Here is a 24088-nt window from a genome sequence, read left to right on the forward strand (position 1 = left end):
GTTCAGTTCCCAGTACTCCCCCCAAAAAAAGAAAAACAGAAAATAGGAGCCCGTGTGTTAAGAGAGCAGTCACCAGATCCTGAGTCACCCCTGGGAAAGGACGTGTGCAGGAGACCACCACACTCTTAGTGTTTGGTGCCTGGGGAAGGCCAGTGATGGGAAGCCACTTGCTTGAGGGTGCTGGGGCAGAAGCAGGCAGCGGATCTCCCAATGATGCACCTGCCTGTCACTACCCTTGTGAAGCCACCACTTATGTGCCCCTCACCATTTGCTGGACACGGACCAGCAAATCCGGCTCCTGTCAGGAATGCCCACTCTCAGAGCCATCGTCCACTGCAGGCATGGGGACCACCCATAGAAGCCACCCACCGCACTCCCCGTCCTGCAGACTCAGGGAAGGGGACTGTAGCTCAGCGGACCCTGTGGGCACTGACCTTTCCCGATGCACTGTGGCTCCCCATTGCACCCCGATGCACCCCGGCTCCATGTGCGGCAGGTGTAGGCCAGTGCCATTCATCACTGTTAAGCCTGGCGGTACTTGCTCAGCTGCTCCAGGCCTCAGCAAATGCAGGGAGTGGCGCTCACCCAGGCAGGAAGGACATTGTCCCTTCAGGAACCAGCCCCTCATCACCTCCTCCCTCTGCAGGGACCAGGGTCAGTTCCTCCTCATCCCCCCTGGAGGTCACTGTCCTCAGTGGGCAGGAGGCTATGATGTCACCAGCTCTCCAAACTCCTGCCTGGGGCAAGGCCTGGTGGAAAGAGATTCCCCAGCCAGGCTTGTTGGGAAGAGCGAGGTCACCTCCGGAAGATGGCTCAAGTGAAGGCAGAAGGGGAAACCATCTCCTGACCCCAGGTCGCTGGGAGGAGAAAGATCCCAGGGGTTTAAAAGGCAAAAGCGAAAACTTGAAGCCTAGTGGACACAGGTTTAAACTCTGCCTCTCCCACTTTCTCATCGGTCACCTTGGACATTTGTTCTCCCAGCCTCAGTTTACCCGGTTATAATGGGGGGAGGCACAGCACAACCTGCTGGATTCTTACCAAGAGGAAATGAGATCCTTCATTTCTGAGCATCTACCGTAAAGTCTGAGGGTTCAAGATTTAGAAATCTCAGGGGCCGGGGATTTAGCTCAGCAGTTTCACCACCTGCTGTGCAAGCACAAGGACCCAAGTTTGATCCCCGGTACCAAAAAAATAAAAATAAAATAATGTCAAGATTTAGAAATCTCAGACCAGCCCTCGCTCTCAAGTTGCTCAGTCTACAGAGGTGGACATCACTGCAAGGTGACTTGGACAGTGCTGTGAAGGGGAGAGAGTGACACTGTGACATTCTGGGACTGGGGATTTAACTCGTCAGGAAGGTCAGGGCTGGCTTCCCTGGGGAGATGAGGGAAGAAGAGTGGGAGCCCACCAGGCAAAGTAAAGGAAAATGCATTCCGGGCAGAAGGAACATGGGCAAAGGTCCTGTGGCAGGAAGGACGGTGGAGATCAGAGCGGCCAAAGGAAAGCTAAAGTGCCAAAGGCGAGAGAACAGAGGGGATGCGGAACAAATGGGACTGGAGAGCCAGGCAGGGTATAGACCAAGCTGCAGTAAAATGAAATCCCAGGGAGGCCAGGAACTGGTCTTTTCTGTGAAGAGTGGGTGAGTCTAGAGCTGGGATTGGCTCCATCTCAGACCCAAGAGAGCTGCTCCAGCTCTGCCCACCACATTGGTCTCCCAGCCAATGAGAAAGAGAAAAGGATTTGAATGAATTCTGCCCACCTTTCCCTGGCAAAACTTGATTACACAGTCACATCTAACATGAGGGGAGCTGGGAAATGTAGTCTTTACTCTGGGGAGTCCTGTGTCCAGCTGAAACTACAACAATGGGAGAAGGGAAGGACAGATATTGCTGAGACCTACAGATAAGCAAAGGCACGGGGTCTGGGGCACAGGGAGCCTGTGTTCCTTTGCCCCAGCCAGTGGTGGCTCCTGGGAACGCAGGCCAGGTAGAGAGTGACTCTCCAAAGAAATCTGAACATCTGGATTTTTAGGCGAAATCTCCCAATTTTGAAATTTAGGCAACTAAGAAAAATTAAATGTCTCAGCCCCAAGGCCTGTAGATCATAGTGACCCTGCACCCCTTTCCCTCTTTGTGACTGCTTTTCCAGTTGAAGGCCTCAGCCTTCAGTGTTCGCTATCCAAACCTAGGAGCCCCAGATTTCTGTCCCTGTGTGCTCACCAGCGCCCCCTGCAGGCTACTGACTCCAGTGTTTCTCACCAACCCCCAGTAGTCACCCCACCTATGAAGAGGGCAAAACCCTCAGCCTGCCCCCAATCCCCTTAATCGGATCTGTGCCAGTGACCCTTCTAATTAAAACTCTCTGCTGTAATCCCCCCATAAAGCTAGCGGAAGCGGATGTACCATAAAAGGAGTGAAAGGTCTGATGGTCCAGGAGCCGCCTCTTCCTACGTCCTTGAAAATGTCTTGGGGACCTGAAATCTTGTCCCAGATTCACTGCTTGCAAGTTGAATGGCCCTGGAAAAGTGACTTCACTCTCTCAGCTTCGATTTCATTCATCTGCTTGTTCATTCATTTATCAGGATGATTTTCTTTTTTCTTACTTTGTAGTTCAAACTAGCCCTGAACTTACTACATATCCCAACCTGGCCTTGAACTCATGGCAATCCTCCTGCCTCAGCCTCCTGAGTGCTGGGATTACAGGCATATGCAACCATGTTGCCTTGTTCATTTATCAAGTGTTTAAGAAGCACACACTGTGCCTGACACTCTTTCAGGAGTGGGGACACAGTAATAAATAAGGCAGACCCCCTGGGTCCTTCTGGGGACAGAGAGGAGAAAGCAATTCAGCCCAGCATGACTAGCATGGTGACAGGAGATGCTTGGGACTATGGGAGCCTGAGGACAGAAAACCCCATCTAGCCCTGGGGGTAGAAAGAGCTCTGAGCTGGGCCTCTGATGGGCAGCAGAAATCAGACAGGAGGAAGGGGCTGTGGGCCGGAGGGAAGGGCACTCCAGGCAGAAGGAACAGCATGGCAGAGGATCTGGACCTGTGCACAGCCTCCTGGAGTGTTCCAATCTTCAGCTGCACACCATCCTCAGCCCTAAGTGTGAGCAACCAGGCACCTCCTGAAACAGTCCTGCTCAACTGTCGTACCTCATGTGACATTCCCAGTGCTTTTCTCCCAGTCCCCCGTGTGTTTTCTCAGTGGCACGGAGCATGGAACACTGGCTGACATCACTTTGCTCCTTCACTAGTTTACGAACTGTTCTGTCTGCCTCTCCCTATCAGCTCCATGAGGTTGAGGAAACTGTCTTTTTATTTTTATTATTAATGCTGCATCCCCAGCAAGCAGCATAGCACATAGGAAGTGCTCAGTAAATATATGCCAACTAAATGCGAAGGAACTGGAACTTTGCCCAAGAGCCAGAAGCCATGGCAGGGTTTGCAGCAGGGCCGTGCCTTGCCCTACTCTGCTTCGGCCCTGTGACCTATCACTGTGGCTGTGGGGATTAAAAGCAATGGTGTGCCCTTTATGGAAAGTGACTTTCTATATAATTTTATTGAGGCTTATTTTACATAGCATCTAATCATCCATTTCCACTCTATAGTTCAATAATTTTTAGTAAATTTACCAAGTTGTGCAACCATAACCCTAAATCAGTTTGAGGACATTTTCGTTATCCCAGTGAGATCCCCATGCCCATTAACTGCTAATCCCTATCCCCATCCTGGCAACCACTAACCTACCTTCTGTCTCCATAGACTTGCCCTATCTGGACATTTCATGTAAATGCCATCAGATTATGTGTGGCATCTTGTGACTGGCTTCCTTCACTTAGTTAATATTTTTATGGCTCATCCCTGATGTCACATGAACCATCAGGACATAGTTCCTTTTTTTAGGATGAAGACTATTCCATTGTATGAATAGACCACATCTTGTTCGTCCATTTGCATTGTTTCCACTTTGTGGCTGTTAGGGATGCAGATGCTATGAACATGTGCATAAAAACAACTTGCAAGTCCAAAACACTGTGGCAGCTCACAGCTTGCCAAAGCTCCTGTGACCTATGGTGGGCTTGTGACCATGGGCACGTCCACTCCCTTCTCAGCTGGAGTTTCTTCATCTCTCCAGGAGGAGCTTGAGCCCTCTTTCGCTTGGACAGTTGCTGCCTGCTCCACATTCCTGGAATCGCAGGGAGGCGTGCACGGGGCCAATGATGAACAGTCTGTGGGCGTTCCTGTCTCAACACCAGAGCTGACAGCTGGGACTAGGATGGCCTCACTCCAGCAGCCTGCATCCCACACACAGGACCTCCACCTTCCCAGCTCCCCTCGCAGGGGACCAAAGTCCCCTCTCCTTTTTGTGCAGACAGGTGGGCTCCAGGATCCAGAACCTCCTTACAGGGAGAGAATTTGGGGACAACCTCCCAGTCCCTGGTGCTGGCTCCTGCCTCTCTTTCCCGGGTGCTTGGAGTCCTGCCCAAACCAGACTGGGCTCAGGTCCCAGGAAAGAAGAGGCCCTGTCAAGGCCTGAGCCGAGGCAGGAGGACTCCCAGGTGGCGGCTGGTCCCCCAGCCAGGGACCCATCCAGAGAGCAGATTCATAATGTCCTTCTGGTTTTAAGAGCTGTATAGAAGACACCTGCCACCTTAGCCAAGATCTGAGGGTCCACAAACCTAGGGCTGGCCTTCCAGGAGCAGCCAGTCCAGGGGGTGGAGGTAGGGGGTCAGTAATAATTTATCGAAATAATGATTGGGGGGGGTACCAGGGATCGAACTCAGATCCTTGTGCTTGCACAGCAGGCAGCGAAACCACTGAGCTAAATCCCCAGCTCCCAAATAATGATTTAATAATGATATATCTTAAGAGGCAGTTATGTAGTAAGTGCTCAGTAACTTTCGCCTACACTTAAATTAAGAGGTAAGAAATGAAAGCTCAGAGACGGGAAGTGACTTGTCCAAGGCCACACAGCTGTGAAATAAAAGCACGGGGCCCAAACCAGCTTACAAATAAATGTAAAGCTGTGGAGTAATAAAAACAAGAAAGTTAAAAGTTACTGTGGCACCAGCTGATTTAAAAGCCTCATAAACTCATTGGATTCTCATTGCAATCTTTCAGTGATCTTCTGCCTTGCAGATGGGGAAACTGAGGCACAGGGTACTTAACTCAAATTTGGAAGTTCCTCTGGCAGGAAGAGTGGGCCTGACACTAAGGGTTTCAGTGAGTCTCAAAGAGGAGAAAATAAAAATCTTGGTATGCACCCAGGAGAGCTGGGAATGCATGTTCTCAGGTACAGCTGTTTGATGCAATGCACACAGAGACGGAGGCTTGATGCGCACCCACCCTCCCAACCCCACCCTGAGCAGCAGGCAGCCCCCCAGGACCCAGCAGGGTCCCCTTCTCTTCTAGGTATCCTTGGGCTGAGAGAAGGGTAAGGTACAAAGTGGTGCCTTAGGCTCAAGGATTGTATAATAGCTGGGTGCATAATTCATGTGTTGTCAGCAGAACATCAATATGTGGGCCTTCCCTGGAGTTGTCTGGGGGTTAGAAACTGGAGCAGGCTTCCCCTGCCAGCCTCTGGGGGAAGCAGGACCTAGCAGCTCTTAAAGGTACAGGCTCCCCAGGAATCTATTCTCTCTGTGCAGGCGTCCTTCTATCAGGATGCAGAGATGGGAGCAGCTTCCTGCAGGAGTCAGCCTGAGGCCCACTGGCTGCCCCATAAAATCAGACCCACTCTTTGCCCAGCACTGTGCTGACAGCTGCACGTGCCCTGCTGCATCACAGCTTGTGAGGGGCTGACTATCGTCATATCTGGGAGTTCCTCAGCCTCAGCACTGTTGGCATTCCAGGTTGGGTAATTCTGCACTTTCAAGGTGTCCTGTGCATTGTAGGGTGCCAAGCAACCCTGACCTCCACCCACAAGATGTAACCAGCACCCTCCCCTTCCTCCAGTTGTGACAACCAAATTGCTAAGCCTTCCTGGGCGTCAAAATCATCCCTAGATGAGAACGACCAGTATATATCCTCCTTTCACAGATAAGGAAACTCAGGCCAGGCGAGTGCCAATGCTCAAGGCCACTCTACCAAGAAACTGTGGAGCTCAGATTCAAGGACTAGAGCCCATGACCCTGACCTCAAGACAGGGGTCCCGAGGAGGGTGCTGCGGGCATGTTCAGCTGTGCCACTGCAGTAATCACAGATTTATTTTGATGGATATTAATGCGTACGTCGGTAGTGCAAAAAAAGTCAATGTTGCCTATTATATTTTAGGATAAGGCTAAAATAAAATGAAGAAAGTAAATTTTCTCTCTCTTTTACTATTAACCAAAAAAGTAGTACAAGTAACAAAAGAATACGTACAGTAAGACATCAAAACGGAGACAGTTTGTTTAGGGATGCACATTTGTATGAGAACTATGCAGAAAAGATAAGGGATGAGAAGGAAAATGTGCTCAGAGGTCTTCTCTAGGGTGGAGGAGGACCCCAGAAAGTATCGGTGTTACTGCTCCCTGCCCTGTGGGTTCACAGGTGTCTGTTCAATTATGGTTCATAAAGTACATGTAAATTAGGTCTGCTTTCCTATTTATCAAATATCTCACTTTATAACATGACTATAGAATGTTTCTCTTGCAGTGAGTGCAAATCAAGACGCTGAGACTCAAAAGCTAATTGTTTTTAAAGCACAGGATATGTTGAGCAGAAGTGGAGCAAAAGTATAAAGAAGTTGGTACAACTGAGGCTGAGGAGGCAGCATCGGGCAAGGTTCTCTCACCTTCTGAGCTGCCCCTTACAGGCACCAGAGCTCTCTGGACACCTGTCACCCCCAGGGGCGAGCAAGGAGCCTCACACATGCAGTAAATGATCTGTAAATGCTTGCCAAGTTGACAACTGAGTTCTGAGCTGGGCCCTTCCGCTCACAGCTCTGCAAACTTGAGCAACCGCCAGCAAATACTTTGGAGCATCTGCCGGTGTCACTTCCGATCTGGGTGCTGGGGGTGCAGAAATACAGCTCAGAACTGGTCCCTCACTCACTCATTCTGGGCAGCAGTGAGGTGTGCACGTGCACGCACACACCACAGAGGCATGTGCATGTTATGGCAAAATGATATGGGGACCCGAGGGTGGAGCGGCCACCTTGCTGGGGAAAAGCAGGACCACTTCAGAGGGGAGGAGCCTGAGGGTGCTTTTGAAAGTTGGGCTGGAATTCACCAGAGAGAGCAAGAAGCTCAGGTGTGCAAAACTGACCTACAATACTGTGTGTCCAGAAAAGTGTGACATTTTGGGGACGAGAGAGATGGTCAGAGGCGAGTGGAAGGGACTTGACAGCCACATGTCCTTACTGGGGATTCCTCACAGGAGCCAGAAGCCACCCTCACACCCAAGCAGCAGCTGGGTTCACTTACGGGATATAGCAGGCGGGTCAGGACGTGGTCAGGAAGCGAAGACCTGAGGGCAGCTCAGAGGCAGGGTGGTCTAGGCTGCTGGTGAGCTGTGGGCTGAACCGTTGCCCCTGGGCTGAGCCATGGTCTGTCAGAGCCACAGGAGGCCACCCGAGCGTGGCACACTGTGAACACGCCTAACCACCTGGCGGCTCTCCACTGTCAGTACTGCTGTTATCATCCTGTTTTGCAGAGGGGGAAACAGGTTTAGAGAGTTCAAATAACTTGCTCAGAGTAAAGAAGTAGCAGGGCTGGGGCTTGGGAATCCAAAATGAGCTGACCTGAGCCCAACTTCTTAGCTCCTGCCTTCCACGTCCGCTTAGGATGCTCCTGGGTCCTCACTGACCCTACCCTCTGCCTCTTGCCTTCCTTCTCTGGCTTCTCTAAGAAGTTTGGCTTTTTCTAGTTTTTTGGTATGGTCTGTCTATCCCCTACAGCTTGGGAGATGCTTGCCTGGGCTTTGGGCTTGTCACGGGACCTCCATAACTCACTCACCTCCTGGACCCCGGAGCACAAACTCTCCGAGGCTGGGTGGCTGAGCCCAGTGTACCGATTGGCTCAGCCCGGATCCCCTTCTGTGCACCTTGGACCAATCAGCAACAGCCAACGTTAAATGGTGCAAATGTGGTGACCAGGGGTTTAGGTATTTCCCTCGTTAGTCCTGAAGACTTACTGACAGAGAAGTTACATGACTGGGTTTATATTTGGGGGGGAAAAGACCCTGCAAGCAATTTATTACATCTAGATTTCATTAACTTCAAAAAACACAGTCCTTTCTCTGGCCAAGCACTCTTCTGGATACCAGGGACTCGAAGGTAATGGAGCCAAGGTCTTTATACCCAAAAGTCGGTAGTTCCAACCAGGACTTGGTGTGAGTCCAAAACATCTCTGCCTCCCTGGAAATTAGCTGCAAAATCTTGCGGGTCTGAGCATTTTTCTAGTGAAGGGGTCCTTAGATTTCATCTGTTTTTGTTTGGTTTTGGGTTTTGGTTTTTTAAGACAGCCTTTTTGGCCAACCTGGCCTTGAACTCGCAATCTTCCCATCTCAGCTTGTGTAGCTGGGATCACAGGCATGCACTACCACACCCGGCGTCATCTAATTTTTAACACAGACTTCAAAGCTCATGCTCTGGGGTCAGATTGACCTGGGTTAAAATCCTGGCTCCACCTCTTGCTAGCTGCACAAGTCCAAGTTTCCTCCTCTGGTCGATGGGGCTAATAATACTTAACAGGGTAGCTGTAAGAACAAGATAAGGTATTGCATGGAGAGTGTTTAGCACACACACTCAGCAAATGGTAGTGCTTATTATTATCACAGGCATCTGGCATAATTGTTGTGAAAGCAATGCCCAACCCTGTAATCATGTGAACCATGGTCAGCTCAGGAGTCACCAATTATGGGCTGCAAGTGAAATTCAGCCTGCTGCCTATTTTTGTAAATAAAGTTTTATTGAAACATAGTTATCCCCATTCATTCATGTGATATCCAAGCTGCTTCTATGCTGCAAATGCGGAGTTGAGGCACTGCAACAGAGAATGTATAGGCTTCAAAGCCTGTGGCCCTTTATAGGAAGAGTTTGCCCACCCCTGGGCTTGCTGATTAGCTGTGAATCATTTCAATTCCCTGGGCCTTAGTTTTCACATTTGTGCAATAAATGGATTTGAATAAATGATTTGTACCTCAAATGGTCATTAAGTGACTAGTGAAGTGTGAAAATGGCCTTGTAATAGCTAAAACTTGGAAGCAGCCCAATTGCCCATCAACTGGAGACTGGATAAAGAAAATGTGTGTTTTTAAATAAAATGGAGTACTACTCAGCCATAAAAAATGATAAATTAGAGACATTTATAGCTAAATGGATGCACATCAAGGTGCTACTCTTACATGAAATAAATAGGACACACGTGTAAATACCAAACAGTTTCTCTAGTGTGAGAAACTGAAAGTGTAACTAAGGACTAAAGGGTATACTAGATAATGTGAAATAGGAAGAAAAGGGGCAAAGGGGAAGGGGAAGTGGGAGGGGTAGGGGAAAAGAAAGAAGGGAATGGAATTAATATGAGAAAAAGAAAAAATGGAAACAAAGTCTTTGTAAATAGGGAGGGATGGAGGGGTTGAAGGGAGGGCAGGGGAATGGGGAAAAATAAGAACAAAGAGAGATTATGTAAAGGTGCAAATTTCCAATAATGAATGTCGTTATATTGTATACCTAAAATGTACCAATAAAATTAATTTTTTTTAAAAAAGAAAATGGTCTTGAATGTGGAAGTAGTATGATGATCATTGTTGGAGGTTGCTAACTAAATCTTCCTCTCTTATCACAGATCCTGGCCATAATTTCCATTATGTTCATCGTCCTCTCCACCATCGCCCTGTCACTCAATACGTTGCCCGAGCTGCAGAGCCTTGATGAGTTTGGCCAGAACACAGACAACCCTCAGCTGGCCCACGTGGAGGCCGTGTGCATCGCGTGGTTCACCATGGAGTACCTGCTGCGATTCCTCTCCTCGCCCAAGAAATGGAAGTTCTTCAAGGGCCCGCTCAACGCTATTGACTTGCTGGCCATCTTGCCGTACTACGTCACCATCTTCCTCACCGAATCCAACAAGAGCGTGCTGCAGTTCCAAAATGTCCGTCGCGTGGTCCAGATCTTCCGCATCATGCGCATCCTGCGCATCCTCAAGCTTGCACGCCACTCCACTGGTCTTCAGTCCTTGGGCTTCACTCTGCGCAGAAGCTACAATGAGCTGGGCTTGCTCATCCTTTTCCTTGCCATGGGCATCATGATCTTCTCTAGCCTTGTCTTTTTTGCGGAGAAGGATGAGGATGACACCAAGTTCAAAAGCATCCCAGCCTCTTTCTGGTGGGCCACCATCACCATGACAACTGTTGGGTATGGAGACATCTACCCCAAAACTCTTCTGGGGAAAATTGTTGGTGGTCTCTGCTGCATTGCGGGAGTCCTGGTGATTGCTCTTCCCATCCCCATCATCGTCAATAACTTCTCTGAGTTCTATAAGGAGCAGAAGAGGCAGGAGAAAGCAATTAAGCGAAGAGAAGCTCTAGAGAGAGCCAAGAGGAATGGCAGCATTGTCTCCATGAACATGAAGGATGCTTTTGCCCGGAGCATTGAGATGATGGACGTCGTGGTTGAAAAAAATGGGGAGAATATGGGTAAGAAGGATAAAGTACAAGATAACCATTTATCTCCCAACAAATGGAAATGGACAAAGAGGACACTGTCTGAAACCAGCTCGAGTAAGTCCTTTGAAACCAAGGAGCAGGGATCTCCTGAAAAGGCCAGATCATCTTCTAGTCCTCAGCACCTGAATGTCCAGCAGTTGGAAGACATGTACAATAAAATGGCCAAGACCCAGTCCCAGCCCATCCTCACTACCAAGGATTCAGCACCACAGAGCAAACCAAAGGAAGAACTTGAAATGGAAAGCATCCCCAGCCCCATAGCCCCTCTGCCGACTCGTACAGAAGGGGTCATTGACATGCGAAGTATGTCGAGCATCGATAGCTTCATTAGCTGTGCCACAGACTTCCCCGAAGCCACCAAATTTTCCCACAGCCCTTTGGCATCACTCCCCAGCAAGACTGGGGGCAGCACTGCTCCAGAGGTGGGCTGGCGGGGGGCTCTGGGTGCCAGTGGTGGTAGGCTTGTGGAGGCCAACCCCACCCCTGATGCCAGCCATCACTCCAGTTTCTTCATTGAGAGCCCAAAGAGCTCCATGAAGACCAACAACCCTTTGAAGCTCCGAGCACTCAAAGTCAACTTCATGGAGGGCGATCCTAGTCCGCTCCTCCCCGTTCTGGGAATGTATCATGACCCTCTTAGGAACAGAGGGAGCGCTGCAACTGCTGTCACTGGACTGGAGTGTGCCACGCTCTTGGACAAGCCTGTGCTGAGCCCAGAGTCCTCCATCTACACCACAGCAAGTGCTAGGACACCGCCTCGCTCGCCCGAGAAACACACAGCAATAGCATTCAACTTCGAGGCGGGTGTCCACCAGTACATCGATGCTGACACGGACGACGAGGGCCAGCTGCTCTACAGTGTGGACTCCAGCCCTCCCAAGAGCATCCGAGGGAGCACCAGCCCCAAGTACAGCCTTGGTACTAGATCAGAGAAGAACCACTTCGAAAGCTCCCCCTTACCCACCTCCCCTAAGTACTTAAAGCAGAACTGTATTTACTCCACCGAGGCATTGACTGGAAAAGGCCCCAGTGGTCAGGAAAAGTGCAAACTCGAGAATCACATCTCTCCCGATGTCCGCGTGTTGCCCGGGAGAGGAGCCCATGGGAGCACTCGGGATCAGAGCATCTGAACTCCCCACCTCGAAGGGGAGACTTGTGGGCAAGGTCCAAGGAGGGTGGCTGTTCGGCTTACCTGCCACAGAGCTTTTCTTCATGAACTCAGAAACAGAAAAGCTCTGCAAAACTCCCAGGGAGAAGAGAGACTCACGGAAGTCCCCTAAGACCTGGAGAGCCATGACAGGTCCATCAGCATGAAATTGGCCAAGCCACGGGGACAGTGCCTCCTTGTTATAATTCTACTGCCCTCTTTGGGAGATGACACGAGCAGAGCTCACAGCCACCACTACCACCATTCTAGACCTAACTGAAGCCACCTACCCCCCATCCTTCTCTGGTGGCTCTGTCACGGCCTCTGAGGGCAGCCTTTCCATCCCCCCTGGCTTCAGCTGGAGAAGGATGCTGGAACAAGTGGCTGGTGTTGAAAGAGTACATTGACCACGTTGGTATTGTCACCTAGGAAAATCTGTCCATCACCTCCTGGATCCCACTGTTGGAAGGCCCCAGGGAACATTTGTGTCTTGGGGAAATCGCGCCATAAGCCACGATCCCAGAGCAAAACCCTTACCCAAATGACTTCATTAACTTCAGTATTCCATAGTACCTGAGATTTTATTTTCAGATACCATCAGGGTGAGTTGCACCATTTGTACTCAATTCTAATTGCCCCCTGGCAATCTGGGAAGGGTTCAGAAGGCAGGCATGCTGCCAGCGAGATGAACTCTGCATTGCTTTAGGGTTATAGAAAGAAAATGATTTTTGTACTCCACTAGTGTAGACTCAAAAGATATCCAAGTGTCAAATATGCAAAAGAAATAGCTTATTCAAAGAGACTCTGTGTTACTGAAGAACAGCATAAAAATCTGATTTCCTTTTTTACCTGCAAAAATGAAAGGAAAAAAAAACCCCACCCCTCCTTAAATGCCCCATCCAGACTTTTGAATACTTCCTGCTGCGGCAGGGAAAGCACCTACTATACTAGAAATTCTTTTTTGTTTCCTGTGGCATTCAAGCTAAAAGAAATTTAATAAAAAGCACTTTATGTTTTTCAAATATAGGTTCTACCAGGGACAGTGTCACCATCTTGCACTTTAAAACAAGCACTATTTCCTGTGGGCCACCTCTTGGCGCTGTAGTTGGGTTGTTGCTACAGGCCCATTTCCAGCCACGGTGGGCGTCATCCAAGTCGTTGGCTCCTTCCCTGCCCCTCTGGAGCTTCCCCTCACCCTCATGGGCCAGGAGGGGGTTTTGGCCCTTGGTTAGGGCCTCTCCTAAAGTCACCTGCACAGGAGACATGCACATCTCAGAAGGTCCCAGCGACGGTTGGGCATTGGGTATTTGTTCTTTCTTGTCAACCAGCCATTGGTGTGTTTTCAGTGTTAGTCTGACCTACAAGCTCAGCTCTCCTTCCTGCAGCCATCAATGCAGACAGTACAGACAAAAGCAATAAGTATTTGTGCGCATCCTGAGCAGTTCTGGTGTATTTCTTGGTGTTGGTCTTCCTGTTCTAGTTTGATGACCTGCTATCATCCCGCCTGCTTTTACTCCAACAGCATGGTATTGGTGGCCATTCCTCCTATGGTGACATTGGGTTGAGCCACTGGTTAATACAATGTTATTGTATCCGTTCAGGTGTCAGTAAAGATAACTTATTTTTTTGGTCTGCCTGTCTATAGTACAATGGAGCACTGTTGTTCTTTTGGTATACTGTTGATGGATGATGTCCCAAGTATAATAGTGTAGTTCTGCCTGGCTTCAATACAGTGACAGGCATCTGTCTTCCTGGTGGAACAAAGATATTGTGCTGGGTCGCTTATCCTTCGTGTAATCATTGCTGGCCTGGCCATTAGTACAATGGCCCGATCCACCTGTCCATACACAAATGTCACATTGTTGTGGCATTACCCTTAAAAATGTGCACTCTCTGCTACATATGGACCCAGTTTATGGCACTTCTCAGCCTCTCCAGGGATTGTGGATCCTCTCAAAAGGGTGCGGTACTGTTATTTGCCGTGTAAAAAAAGAAAATGCAAACCTGACTCTTCCTAGGTGTCTTCAGAGTACTTGCAAGGAGACACAAAGGGACTGAGGGGCAGGGGCAGTGAGTGTGGCACAGGGTAGCACCCCAGAGAGGAAGCACAGCGCTTCCAATCCCCTTCGCTGGGTGCGCAGTCGGGCTGGGCCTCCGGGGAATGACTGAGACAGTCCTCCGCTGGCCATCTTCTGTGTCTCTTTGTTTTCATTACCATTGCTGTCCATCAGCACAAATGTGAAAATTCAGGGAAAACAAATGCTTTTTGATAAAAGTAAATAGTTGTGATTTCCGATTCAGATATTTTTAGAGCTGATGCTATCTGTAAAAAATTAATAATAATAATAATATAGTCTATTTTACATATCAGGAAAGTGAACATGTTTAAATATAGCCATATATAGTGAGAAGGAACTTACCACCCCTTCTTCAAATCAAGGCATTTCGTTGTTAGTCAAAGCAGATGAGAAGTATACAGATTGGAAATGATTTCTTCTTTCTTTCTTTCTATCTTTTTTTAAAAACCAATTGGTGCAACTCTCCTGGTAACCAAAGGCCTTTTATGCCTTGTGTCATTTAGGACCCAGCCCTTCCTTCCTTGTGTGTTTTGTCTGACCTTGAAGTAGCATTTTATTGAGTCACTTTTGAAGGATGAATTCAGAAGTATCATTAAGAACCTACCTTTTCAGGCTTAATAGCCAGAGTCCTATAGAGTTCTTATAGAAACAGAATCATTGAAAATCAGCATATACTATGCTTAGAAAGTATTCCGTTTGGGTTTGGTTTTTTCTTTTTTTTTCTTTTACTTTTATGTGTACGTATTGCAGGAATACAGCTTTTTGCCCTGCACTCAACTCAAAATAGCATATTGTACATTTTCCCAGCAGCCCCCATACCCACCAAAAAGGAACATACCCAGATTTGTAATGTGCATAGCCCAACCTGTACCTAGTACAGGTCTGTAATGCACTGGGAAATCTACCTAAGGTCTCAACTGAGAAGCTGAACTTCATAGCCGATCTTGGTAGAGAAGAAGAAAGCTGTGGTTTGGAGGCAAAGACTGCTTTAGCTCCATCATTTCCATACGTTGCCGGACCGGCCAGAGCAAAAAGAAACAGGTCGATCCACGTAAACAAAATGAGGGGTTGGGGTGGGTGGATGCCTGGTCCCTTTGGCAAATTCACTGAGACTCATCAAGAACTTGAGTTCCAACTTCCACCGCTTTCAGAAAAGGCTAGGGACCAGATGGCTACGTGTCTCGATCACACGGGAGCATCTGGCCAGCGGGACGAGAAGTGGCCACCGTGCGGAGGAGCTGGTTCATTCACCATCTTATCTTTGGCTAAAAGAAAACAACTGGTCTTCAGTGCAGTAGATTTCTCGGTGCCTTCTTTAGGAATTCTATCTTAAGCACACTTTAAGGGCAAGAAAAAAGGAGAGAACATTTGTTCCTGTGAGGCTCCTTTCTCTAAAAAGATCAGGAATCAAGAAGAAGAAGAGAAAACAACAAAATCCTAGGTGGCTGTTTCCTTTCCACCCACTCAGTTTGCCCGGATAATTGCTGAGGATACAAACTTTTCAAACTGATTCCTGAACCTCTCTACAAGTCTTGGTAATTGTAGCCTCATCTCTGCCCTTTATCCAAATTAAGACCGTGTTTCTAAGGGGGGAAAAAACAGTATTCTCTTCTGTTAAACTGTAATGTGTTGTTGATATTTGTAACTATTGTATATTTCTGTCTTGCTCCAGTCATGGCTGGAATATCTAGTCCATGAGCAAAAGGATATTGAAATTCACCATGGACAAGGGTCACTAAAGCCAGGTGTCTCCTCTCTCTCTCTCTCTCTCTCTCTCTTTTCTTTATTTCTCTGCCAACTTGTCTCAGATAAGATAATCCCAGGCATTTCAGCATCAAGTAAATTCGAATCAAAGAAGGACACAATAAAAAGCCTCCAGGACATGGGCCTTTGGGGACATTTTTTTCTGTAGCCTCAAAGTTGGCAGGAGAAGACAGGACGATGGAAAGCTTCCAGCCCCGAGAGGGCTTTTCCTCGCCTACTGCTATTTCTGTGACAGCACCCAAATGCTTTCATGTCACCCAACCAAGGCCACCCAAACCAGCCCTGGCTGCACACAGAAATAAGTGTTACCTCTGCATTTTTTGTTGTCATTTTCCTGGCTCTAAAAGTATCTGATGTGTGGCTACATCCTAGAATGTGCACATATCTCAGAGTAGTCTATTTTTCTGTTCAGGTAAAAAAAAATATATATATATATATATATGTATTTTTAGCAAATTTGTAATAGGGCAATTGAGTCTAATTTCTTCTTTTATGATACAGAGTAATATCTTAAGAGTTTTATTGTTGGTCAGTATCGTAGCTGATATTTTCTGGTCTTTTTCATTTCTTCCTGTGTCCTTTGGCTGTTTTTTCATTTCTTCCTTTGAAATCTGATTCTCGGGAGGTAGGGTGGACTTTGGGGCTTGACTTCTGATGTAGGGATTCCCTGGCACTAGGAAATGTCTGCTCTTTCCTCATCTGGTCTATATTCCTCTTCCCCATAGTTCCTTTTTTTTGTACCAGGGATCGAACTCGGGTCCTCGCGCTTCTGGGGCAAGCGGTGGAACCACTGAGCTAAATCCCCAGCCCTTCCTCATTGTTCTTAAGAGTCTAGGGCACAAGCACAGGAGTGAGACAGGAAAGCTGGCTAGAACTGGCCTCAGAATCAGGATGGCACACAGGCTGCTTGAGCTCCTGCCCCACACCTTCCAGAGATCTGAAGGGACTGAGTTTTCTCATCCCCCAGACCCCTTCCAAGTCCTCACTGGCCCAAATGTTCTCACATCCCCTGCCCTACGCTCCTCTCCCACCAGTTGGACCTGAAGGCCAGAGCATGTTCAGGTTCTTGCATACCTCAGAAGAACATGCTGGACCTCAGATCTCAACTTTTTTCAGTTCCTCATTTCAGTCCATTTCTAACCACCTCACTGAAAGAGTGGCCAGACACCCCATAGCCTACACAGAAGGGATGCTCCCAGAATCGGCTGTCTCATCCCCCTTCCCTTTCCAGCTGCTGGCTCCATGAGAGTCCTTGCAAAGATCATGGTACTTTTCCAGTTTCCACCTCTCCAAGGCTTGGAGAGTTCTTGGATCATCCTGATAATTAATTCCTTGTCAGATAGGCAGACGACATCTCACTGAGCAGGATCTTTAAGGGAAAGTGATCTCCATCCATCCACTCTTGCAGGATGATAAAGAAGGGCCAGGGAATCTCCAGTCTGCATTCATCCCGGCTTTGATCTACCACTTGCCTCCCTATCAGCCGTGGGGCTCTGGGCTCTGCCCAGTAGCAGAGATTTGACCCAAACCAGGACCCCCAGAAAGCAGTGAACCATCCTCACCAGCTCAATCCCAAGAGGAAGCCAACCCAAGTTCATTGTTATTATTCTGGACCATGACCCTAAGCAGTTTCCCACCCCCAAAAGTCCTGCTGATCTGATTCAAACCAGAGACAAATAGAACAGACAAGATTAAAAACAAAAACAAAAAACTTTTGCATAAGAAGAACAAAACCAAAAAATTACCTCCCAATAGTTTCCCAGGTTCAGTGCCCAGATAAGCAAACACGCCTGCCTGTGGTTGTCCTCATTACGAAAAAGGTTGGTTGTATAGCCTGGGTTTCCATCCACAGTCCCTGATGCTATCTTAACCTGGGTTTTCTGCTGAACTTTCCAAGAAACTGAGCTCCTGAAGAATCCATTTTGGAAGGGGCTATTATTAGAGCAAACTCATCTAGCTCTTCACTTCTAACCCTAACTTTATTTTTCCCAGCAAGGGTGCTGAAAAGATCCCCTAAAGCCTGGCCAGGATGGGGTAGAGTAGAGCAGTTGAGCTGAAGAAGAAGCCCCCCATCTTCCAGATGGCTGCACCCACGCAGGTCCCTGTCATTTTCTCTTGCATGAGAGGGACAGGGAAGTCAATTTCAGCTCAAATTAAGGAAGTCCGTCTAACAGGTTGGGGTGTCTACCCATGAAGCCCATTGCATGGCGGGTAATGAGCTTTCATCCCTTCCCCACAAGTATTTAAAGGGAGCCTGCTTCGTGTACAAAGTGGTATTGCAAAGTATTCTTAGCCTTGCATGGAAACTGGACTGAAAAATGAGGGAAATTCTCTCTGCTTCCTGGTTGTGTGTGTGTGTGTGTGTGTGTGTGTGTGTGTTGTACATTCTGGGCACAGCCTTAAGGCAAGGATGGAGCATAGTTAGCAGGAGCTCAGGTTCTAGGACTTGGAGCCCTCACGGGGGATGCCAAAGCAGGAAGGTAGCAGGGCACCCTGGTTCCATCCCACTCCCTGCCTCGCACTCTGTCAACACCCTGCCAGCCCAACCCCAGGGACCTAATAGGGACCACACTGGGATGGGACACATGCGACCCTTCCCCCGGCCAGCCAAGGAGCAATCCACAAAGTCCCCATCTCTGGCCAACTGCCTCATGGTGCTTCAGCCCTTCTGCCCAGATCCTGTGCCCTCAAAGAGATGATGCAGTGGTCTTTTAGCACTAGCAGCCAGCCACTGCCCAGGCAATCACAAATGGCACCTTCCAAAGGGCTTCCTTACCACTACCCTAAATAAAACAGGATATCCCATGCAAGACCTTCAGAAATCTCCACCCATGATATGATTTAAAAAGGCAAAAAGACAGGCAGCCATAATCAGCCTTACAACAAAACAAAGCTTGGGCTGTCTGTAAGAAGAGTGCCTGTACCCCCAACCCCATATCCCTTCCCTCCAGGCCTGGCTCCTGCTTAATCTGCCCAGAGCCTTTGGCCTGGGGCCTCAGTTGCCTACAGTAGCTTTGGAGGAGGTGGGACTTCAACACCAGGTTGAGCCCGGGTCCAGGTGGTCTTAGGTTTATATAAGGTGAGACGGGCCAATGCGTTTGGATGGGCAGAATGAGCATCTGCCTTCCTCCAAAACCAAACCAAACAAAACCCAGTTTCTAAGGTCTCATGTCATGGAGGCTGTGCCCTGCAGAAATTGCTCAAGATGTAAGACTACTGTATCAGGACAATTTGTGAAGATGTAGGAAACTCCCAATTCCGTCCCATTTGCATGCACTCCAGCCGCCTAGGGATCGCCTGTCACTTCCTGCCCCCTGAGCTAAGCGGGGCTGGGATGAGTGGGCCAAAGGTTTGAATCCGTCCTCTGCATAGCCCTGTCTGGGGCTTGGGGCTCAACAGCCACGAGCTGGGTGTGGCAGTAAGTGAGCTGGAAACTGGCTTCTTTCTCTCCAGGTTTACCTTGACGTCAGTCTAAGGTTGAGGGCTGGGAGCCCCACTTTTTCTATCAGGAACTCAGGATTTCCTGCCAACATGTCCACTTGGCACACAGTGGTCATCCCACCTGTGTTGTGTTGCGTTTCGTGAGTGGATGTGGGAACGATTGATGGATGAGTGTGTGGGGAAGAGGGGAGTTAGTTGAGTTCTTTTCTGGCTGTTTGTGTTGCTAATTGGGGAGAAAGGAAAAATGGGAGCCCCCCCCCGCCACTGAAGACCATAGATGATGCCCCACCAATGGCATCTGTTCTTGGACACGATCTGGCACCATAGCGACGTCCAAATTTGACCTTTGTAGGCCCCAGCCAGAAAAGGGTTACAGCCCTCTCTCCAAGCCTCACCTCCAGGGGGCTGCAGGGGCAGCCAGCCCTGTCCCTCCTTTCCTGCCTGGCAGTTAGCTCATGCAGCCCATGGGAGATCACAGAGTGGATTTCTAGTGGGCTGAGCCAAGGGTCAAGAGTAGGGGTTTCCCTTGGTCTGGGATTTGCTGGTGCAGGAATGGGCACAAACATCTAGAACTGGAGCACATTCCCTGAGCCTCGGAGTCCAGCTGCATGAGAGGGCTTGCCTGTCCTCCTGCTGTTAGAGCCAATGCTCTCCTTTTATCTGAGCCCTGAAGCCCTCCATGACAGCATATGCCCCAATGACATCAGCTAATATCCTCTGTCCCTCCCAGGAACCTGCAGTGTGAGGTTGGGGCTTTTCTGCCAGCAAAGCCATTCTGATCACCCCACCCATGATGGGGACCAAGCCAATTACATTAGCCATAAACAACCAATGTCCTCAACCACTCTTCTCGGGTTGCGTTTGTGGGTCCTGTTCATTTTTCAGCAGTTGACTTCTCTAGTCCTTCCTGTAATGGTGAAAATAAGCATTGAGCATGCTCATGCTCACACACACACACACACATGGAAACGAAACAACAAAAATCCCGGCGTCTTTTTATGCATGTAGTGAGATGAAATTGTGATCCTTGTGTGACCTCCAGCTCCGTCCTGTCTTGTAAAATATGTCCAAATGTTTAAGAATTTGCAAGAAAATGGTCCCTTAATGAAGTCTGCAGAGTTCAATAAAAGGTATGGAGAAAACAAGCGTCCTGGTGTTTGTTTTATTTTCTGGGAGATGCAGGAAAGTACAGGTGGGAATATCTATAAGAAGGGCTGCATCTAGAAGCCTAGGGGACTAAAGGGGTAACATGGACTTTTTCTCTTCCCCCTAAACAATGAGAGCATGAAAATGATGGCTTCTTGGCCCAGATGTGAAAGCCAAGTAACACATCCCATACAGCATTAATGGATCAAAACCCCAACTCAGGTCATTTGTCAACTGTCCCTGGGTACCCCACTCATAAGAATGTCTCACAAAAGAATGCAGACGCTCTGATGCCTGCAGGGATGAGGCAGGTAACATAAGAAGTAAAGCAACCTGGCTATGAGGCATAAGGGGATGGTGGTGTGTGCAGCAAACTAAAGGACATGCACCTGTCTAAAGGAACAGTCAGTGTTCGTCTCTGCCTGGCTGTTGCCACATGGGGCTGTGACCTAGCAAGGCCAGATCTTTTAAAACATAAATCCAAAATCAGAATTTTATGGGAAATAAATACCAACAATGAATTCCAATTTCTCTGGTCCTGTGCTGGCCAGATGAAGCGTGCCCAGGGGCAGACTATAGCCAAGGTTTTTGTGATCCCTGCCATGACCAAGAAGGCTTGAAGATCCTGGTATTCACTTTCTTTTCCTGTGTAATAAATACCCCCAATGCCTAGCTAGCTTGAAGTATTTGTGGTCTCATGGCTTTCATGGGGCAAAGAGTTCAGGACGACCCTAGAAAAGTGGCTCTGGATGAGGATTTTCCCAGTGGTCTCAATCTAGATACTAGTTCCCATCATTTGCTCTACTGGGCTGGAAGAGCTGCTGCTCCTGCTCAGGTGACCTAGGAGCTTCTGCTCCGTGCAGGAGGCCTCTGTCACTCACACTGTGGCTCTGCACAGGGCTCTTGAATGTCCCTATGGCATGGTGCTGGCTTCCCTGGAGTGCACAGTTCAAGCAAGAAAGCCAGGAGGGAACCACAATGACCTAGTGTCAGAAGCCAGACTCCACCACTTCCACCAGCCTATGTGAGTCAGTAAATCCAGCTCACACTCCAGAAGATGGGAATTCTGTATCCTTAAAGAAAGGATCAAAGATCTGGGGACATGTTTTATTTTTATTTTATTTTTGGGAGTGCTGGAGATGGAACCCAGGGCCTCATGCATGCTAGCCAAGTGCTCCACTGCTGAGCTGCATCCCCGACCCTGGTACTGTATTTTAAAACCACTATATCCCAAAGCCCATGTAGTGGAAAGAGCAGTTTTCGAACTTTAGAATATATTATGTACATTCACCATCACCTAGTGAAATAAAGGCTAATTTGAGCCCCCAAAGCATATCATCTCAGAATAAAAGACCATCTTTTACTATTTAGGAGGCTGAGACAGAACTGCAAGTTCAAGGCCACCCTGGGCAATTTAACAAGACCCTGTCTCAGAATTTTTAAAGGGGGAGGGTTGGGGCTGGGGCTGTAGCTGAGTGATAGAGTACTTACTTACCAAGTGTGAGGCACTGGCTTTAATCCCCCAGCACTGAAAAGACAGAGAGGAAGGAAGGCCATCATTTAAACACAAAATCATATTTGATTTTTTGTAGATCTCAGCACCTAGGGGCCAGCTCATTCTGTGGGGTGTTCAGCAGCACCTCTGGCCTTCACCCATGGGATGCAAGCATCCACCTCAGTTGCAACAACCAAAAATGCTTCCAGACGTCCTCAGCTGTCCCTCGGGGACCTGCAGTTGAGAACCACCGGTGTCCACAATCCAAAGGTCCAATGAAATGCACAATTTCCCTGGTACCACTGGACCGCAGTCCTCCCATCCCCAGAGGCAATTCCTGCTACCAGCTTCTCCCTTTTCCTTCCAGAGGTGATTTTTGCAAACACACAGAGGCATGTGTGTATGTGTGTGTGTATGTGTGTGTGTTTCGTAGTGCTTTGTTTTATTTTTCCACACATAAATAGTAACATACTATAGACACTGCTCTGCACCTTGTTTTTTCTGCTTAATATATCTTGGAAATCAGGCTGCATTCACACCCCAAGAGCTTCCTCATTCTTTTGTGAGCCAGCCTTGTGTCCTATTTTACATGGTAATTGCTGGCCTCCTACTGCTGAGTGTTCAGGCAGCTTCTAAACTTTGGTGCTTGCCCTCAGTGCTGAAATGAGTGGCCTGTTGGAAGCTCCCCTGGGCTCTGCTGCAAAACAGACCAGGAATCTGCATTCTCACCCCGCTCTGCCACAGCCACCACTGTCCATTCCCTGAGCATAGCAGCAGCCACCAGACTGGGCTCCTTGTTTCTTTCTCTCCTTGGTCTCTTTCAGGCTCTTCTCGATGCAGCAGCCAGAGGGGACCTGTCAAACTGTCGGTCTCATCATGTCACCTCATCGTCAACCTTTCCCAAGCCTGCCCATCACATGATGAGTAAAATCTGAAGTCCTTGGGGGTCTGCAAGGCCACCGTCCCCTGGGCCCTGCTGTTACCATTCTGGCCCAACGTCATCACCTCCTCCCTGGTCTTCAAACATGCTCGCCCTGGGCCCTAATGATGCTGCCCACTTCCCACCTCCCCCAGCACCTCTGTGGTCCTGGATTGCCTGTCTTACAACTCATCTTCTCCCCCCCCGACCAGCAGACACACTACCTCCTTGTCAGTTTTCTAATATACAAAGCACATAGCTGTTCCTTCTAGTCAGAACATCTTTCCCGGGCCAGTCACATGACTCTCAGCCTCACTTCTTTGGTCATTCCAACAACCCTTTTATCTGTGACCCTATTTAAAATAGCAATCACACACACACACAGAGGTTTATTCATTTTGTTTATTGTTTCTCTCCCTCCAATAGAATATAATTCCACAAGCACAAGGATTTTTGTTAGTTTTGTTCGCTGTTGTGCTTCCAGGGAATAGAAATGTGCCTGGCATATAGCACGTGCTCAATAAATAATTTGTTGACTATTGAGCCAAAAACTCCAAATGTCTGTTTAAATGGGACTCGTTTCATATTGTGTGTAGATTTTTCTTAATATCCTTGAAAGTCAAGCTGTTGGTCAAAGGGTTTGCAAGCTTCCTGCAAGTCTTTTTTTTTTTCCCCTTCAGTACTGGGGATCGAATGCAGGGCCTTCCCACTTAGCTAGGCCCCGCCCCTTTTCTATCTTTTTGTTGTTGTTGTTCTTCAGATAAGGTCTCATGATATAATTCAAGTTGTCCGTGAATTCACTATGTATTCCAGGCTGGCCTCAAACTCACAGTGATCCTCTGTCTCAGCCTCCCAAGTCCAGGTATCACAGGCACGCACCACCACTTCCAGCTGCTTTTTTTGTTCTTTAATTTTGAGACAGGGTCTTGCTAAGCTGCCCAGCCAAGACTTGACCTTGCCAATCCTCCCACCTCAGCCTCCAGAGCACTGGACTTATAGGACTGCAGTTCTGAGTGCAGTCACACCAATGTTACTTGTCACAGATCAGTCCTTACAGCCAGATTTATTTTCTTCCATGAAAACCTGCTTGCCTTGCCCTTATTTTTCTCTTTCTCCAACATGAACTGGAGAAACCTTCATCAGAGGATAACAGATGACTTGGGCCAGCGCCTCAGAGTCTCCAGGGCACATACCTGATTCTCACAACACCCAGAAAGCAGTGTGGTGCCATTACACAGATCAGCACACTGAGATCCAGGTTTGTGCAACTTGCTAAAGGCCCTACCACACATTGGCAGCTCAGCAGGAGCCAGAACCACATCCCTGGTCTCTCATCATGCCAGCAACTCCAGGGCACCAGAGGCCATCTGGGAATCTTCAGGCTTGGGAGAATTCCAGGTCTCCTAGCAACACCCTCCATCCATCTGTAGGTCACTAAGCAAACTGGT

At 48.5% G+C, this 24088-nt stretch overlaps 1 protein-coding gene across 1 annotated transcript in view; it reads left to right on the forward strand.

Moving 5' to 3' along the window:
- Positions 1-20226, forward strand: part of Kcnb1 (potassium voltage-gated channel subfamily B member 1) — a 106136-nt gene extending 85910 nt beyond the window's left edge. The window contains exon 2 of the mRNA XM_004858074.3: positions 9771-20226. Within this exon, the coding sequence (XP_004858131.1) occupies positions 9771-11780 (2010 nt within the window). The 3' untranslated portion in view covers positions 11781-20226. The remainder of the gene's footprint in view (positions 1-9770) is intronic.
- Positions 20227-24088: the final 3862 nt, after the last annotated feature.

This window comes from Heterocephalus glaber, unplaced genomic scaffold (assembly GCF_053883595.1).
Source record: "Heterocephalus glaber isolate CG9 unplaced genomic scaffold, H.glaber_assembly_v1.0 deba00001673, whole genome shotgun sequence".
In the NCBI taxonomy this organism is placed as follows: domain Eukaryota; kingdom Metazoa; phylum Chordata; class Mammalia; order Rodentia; family Bathyergidae; genus Heterocephalus; species Heterocephalus glaber.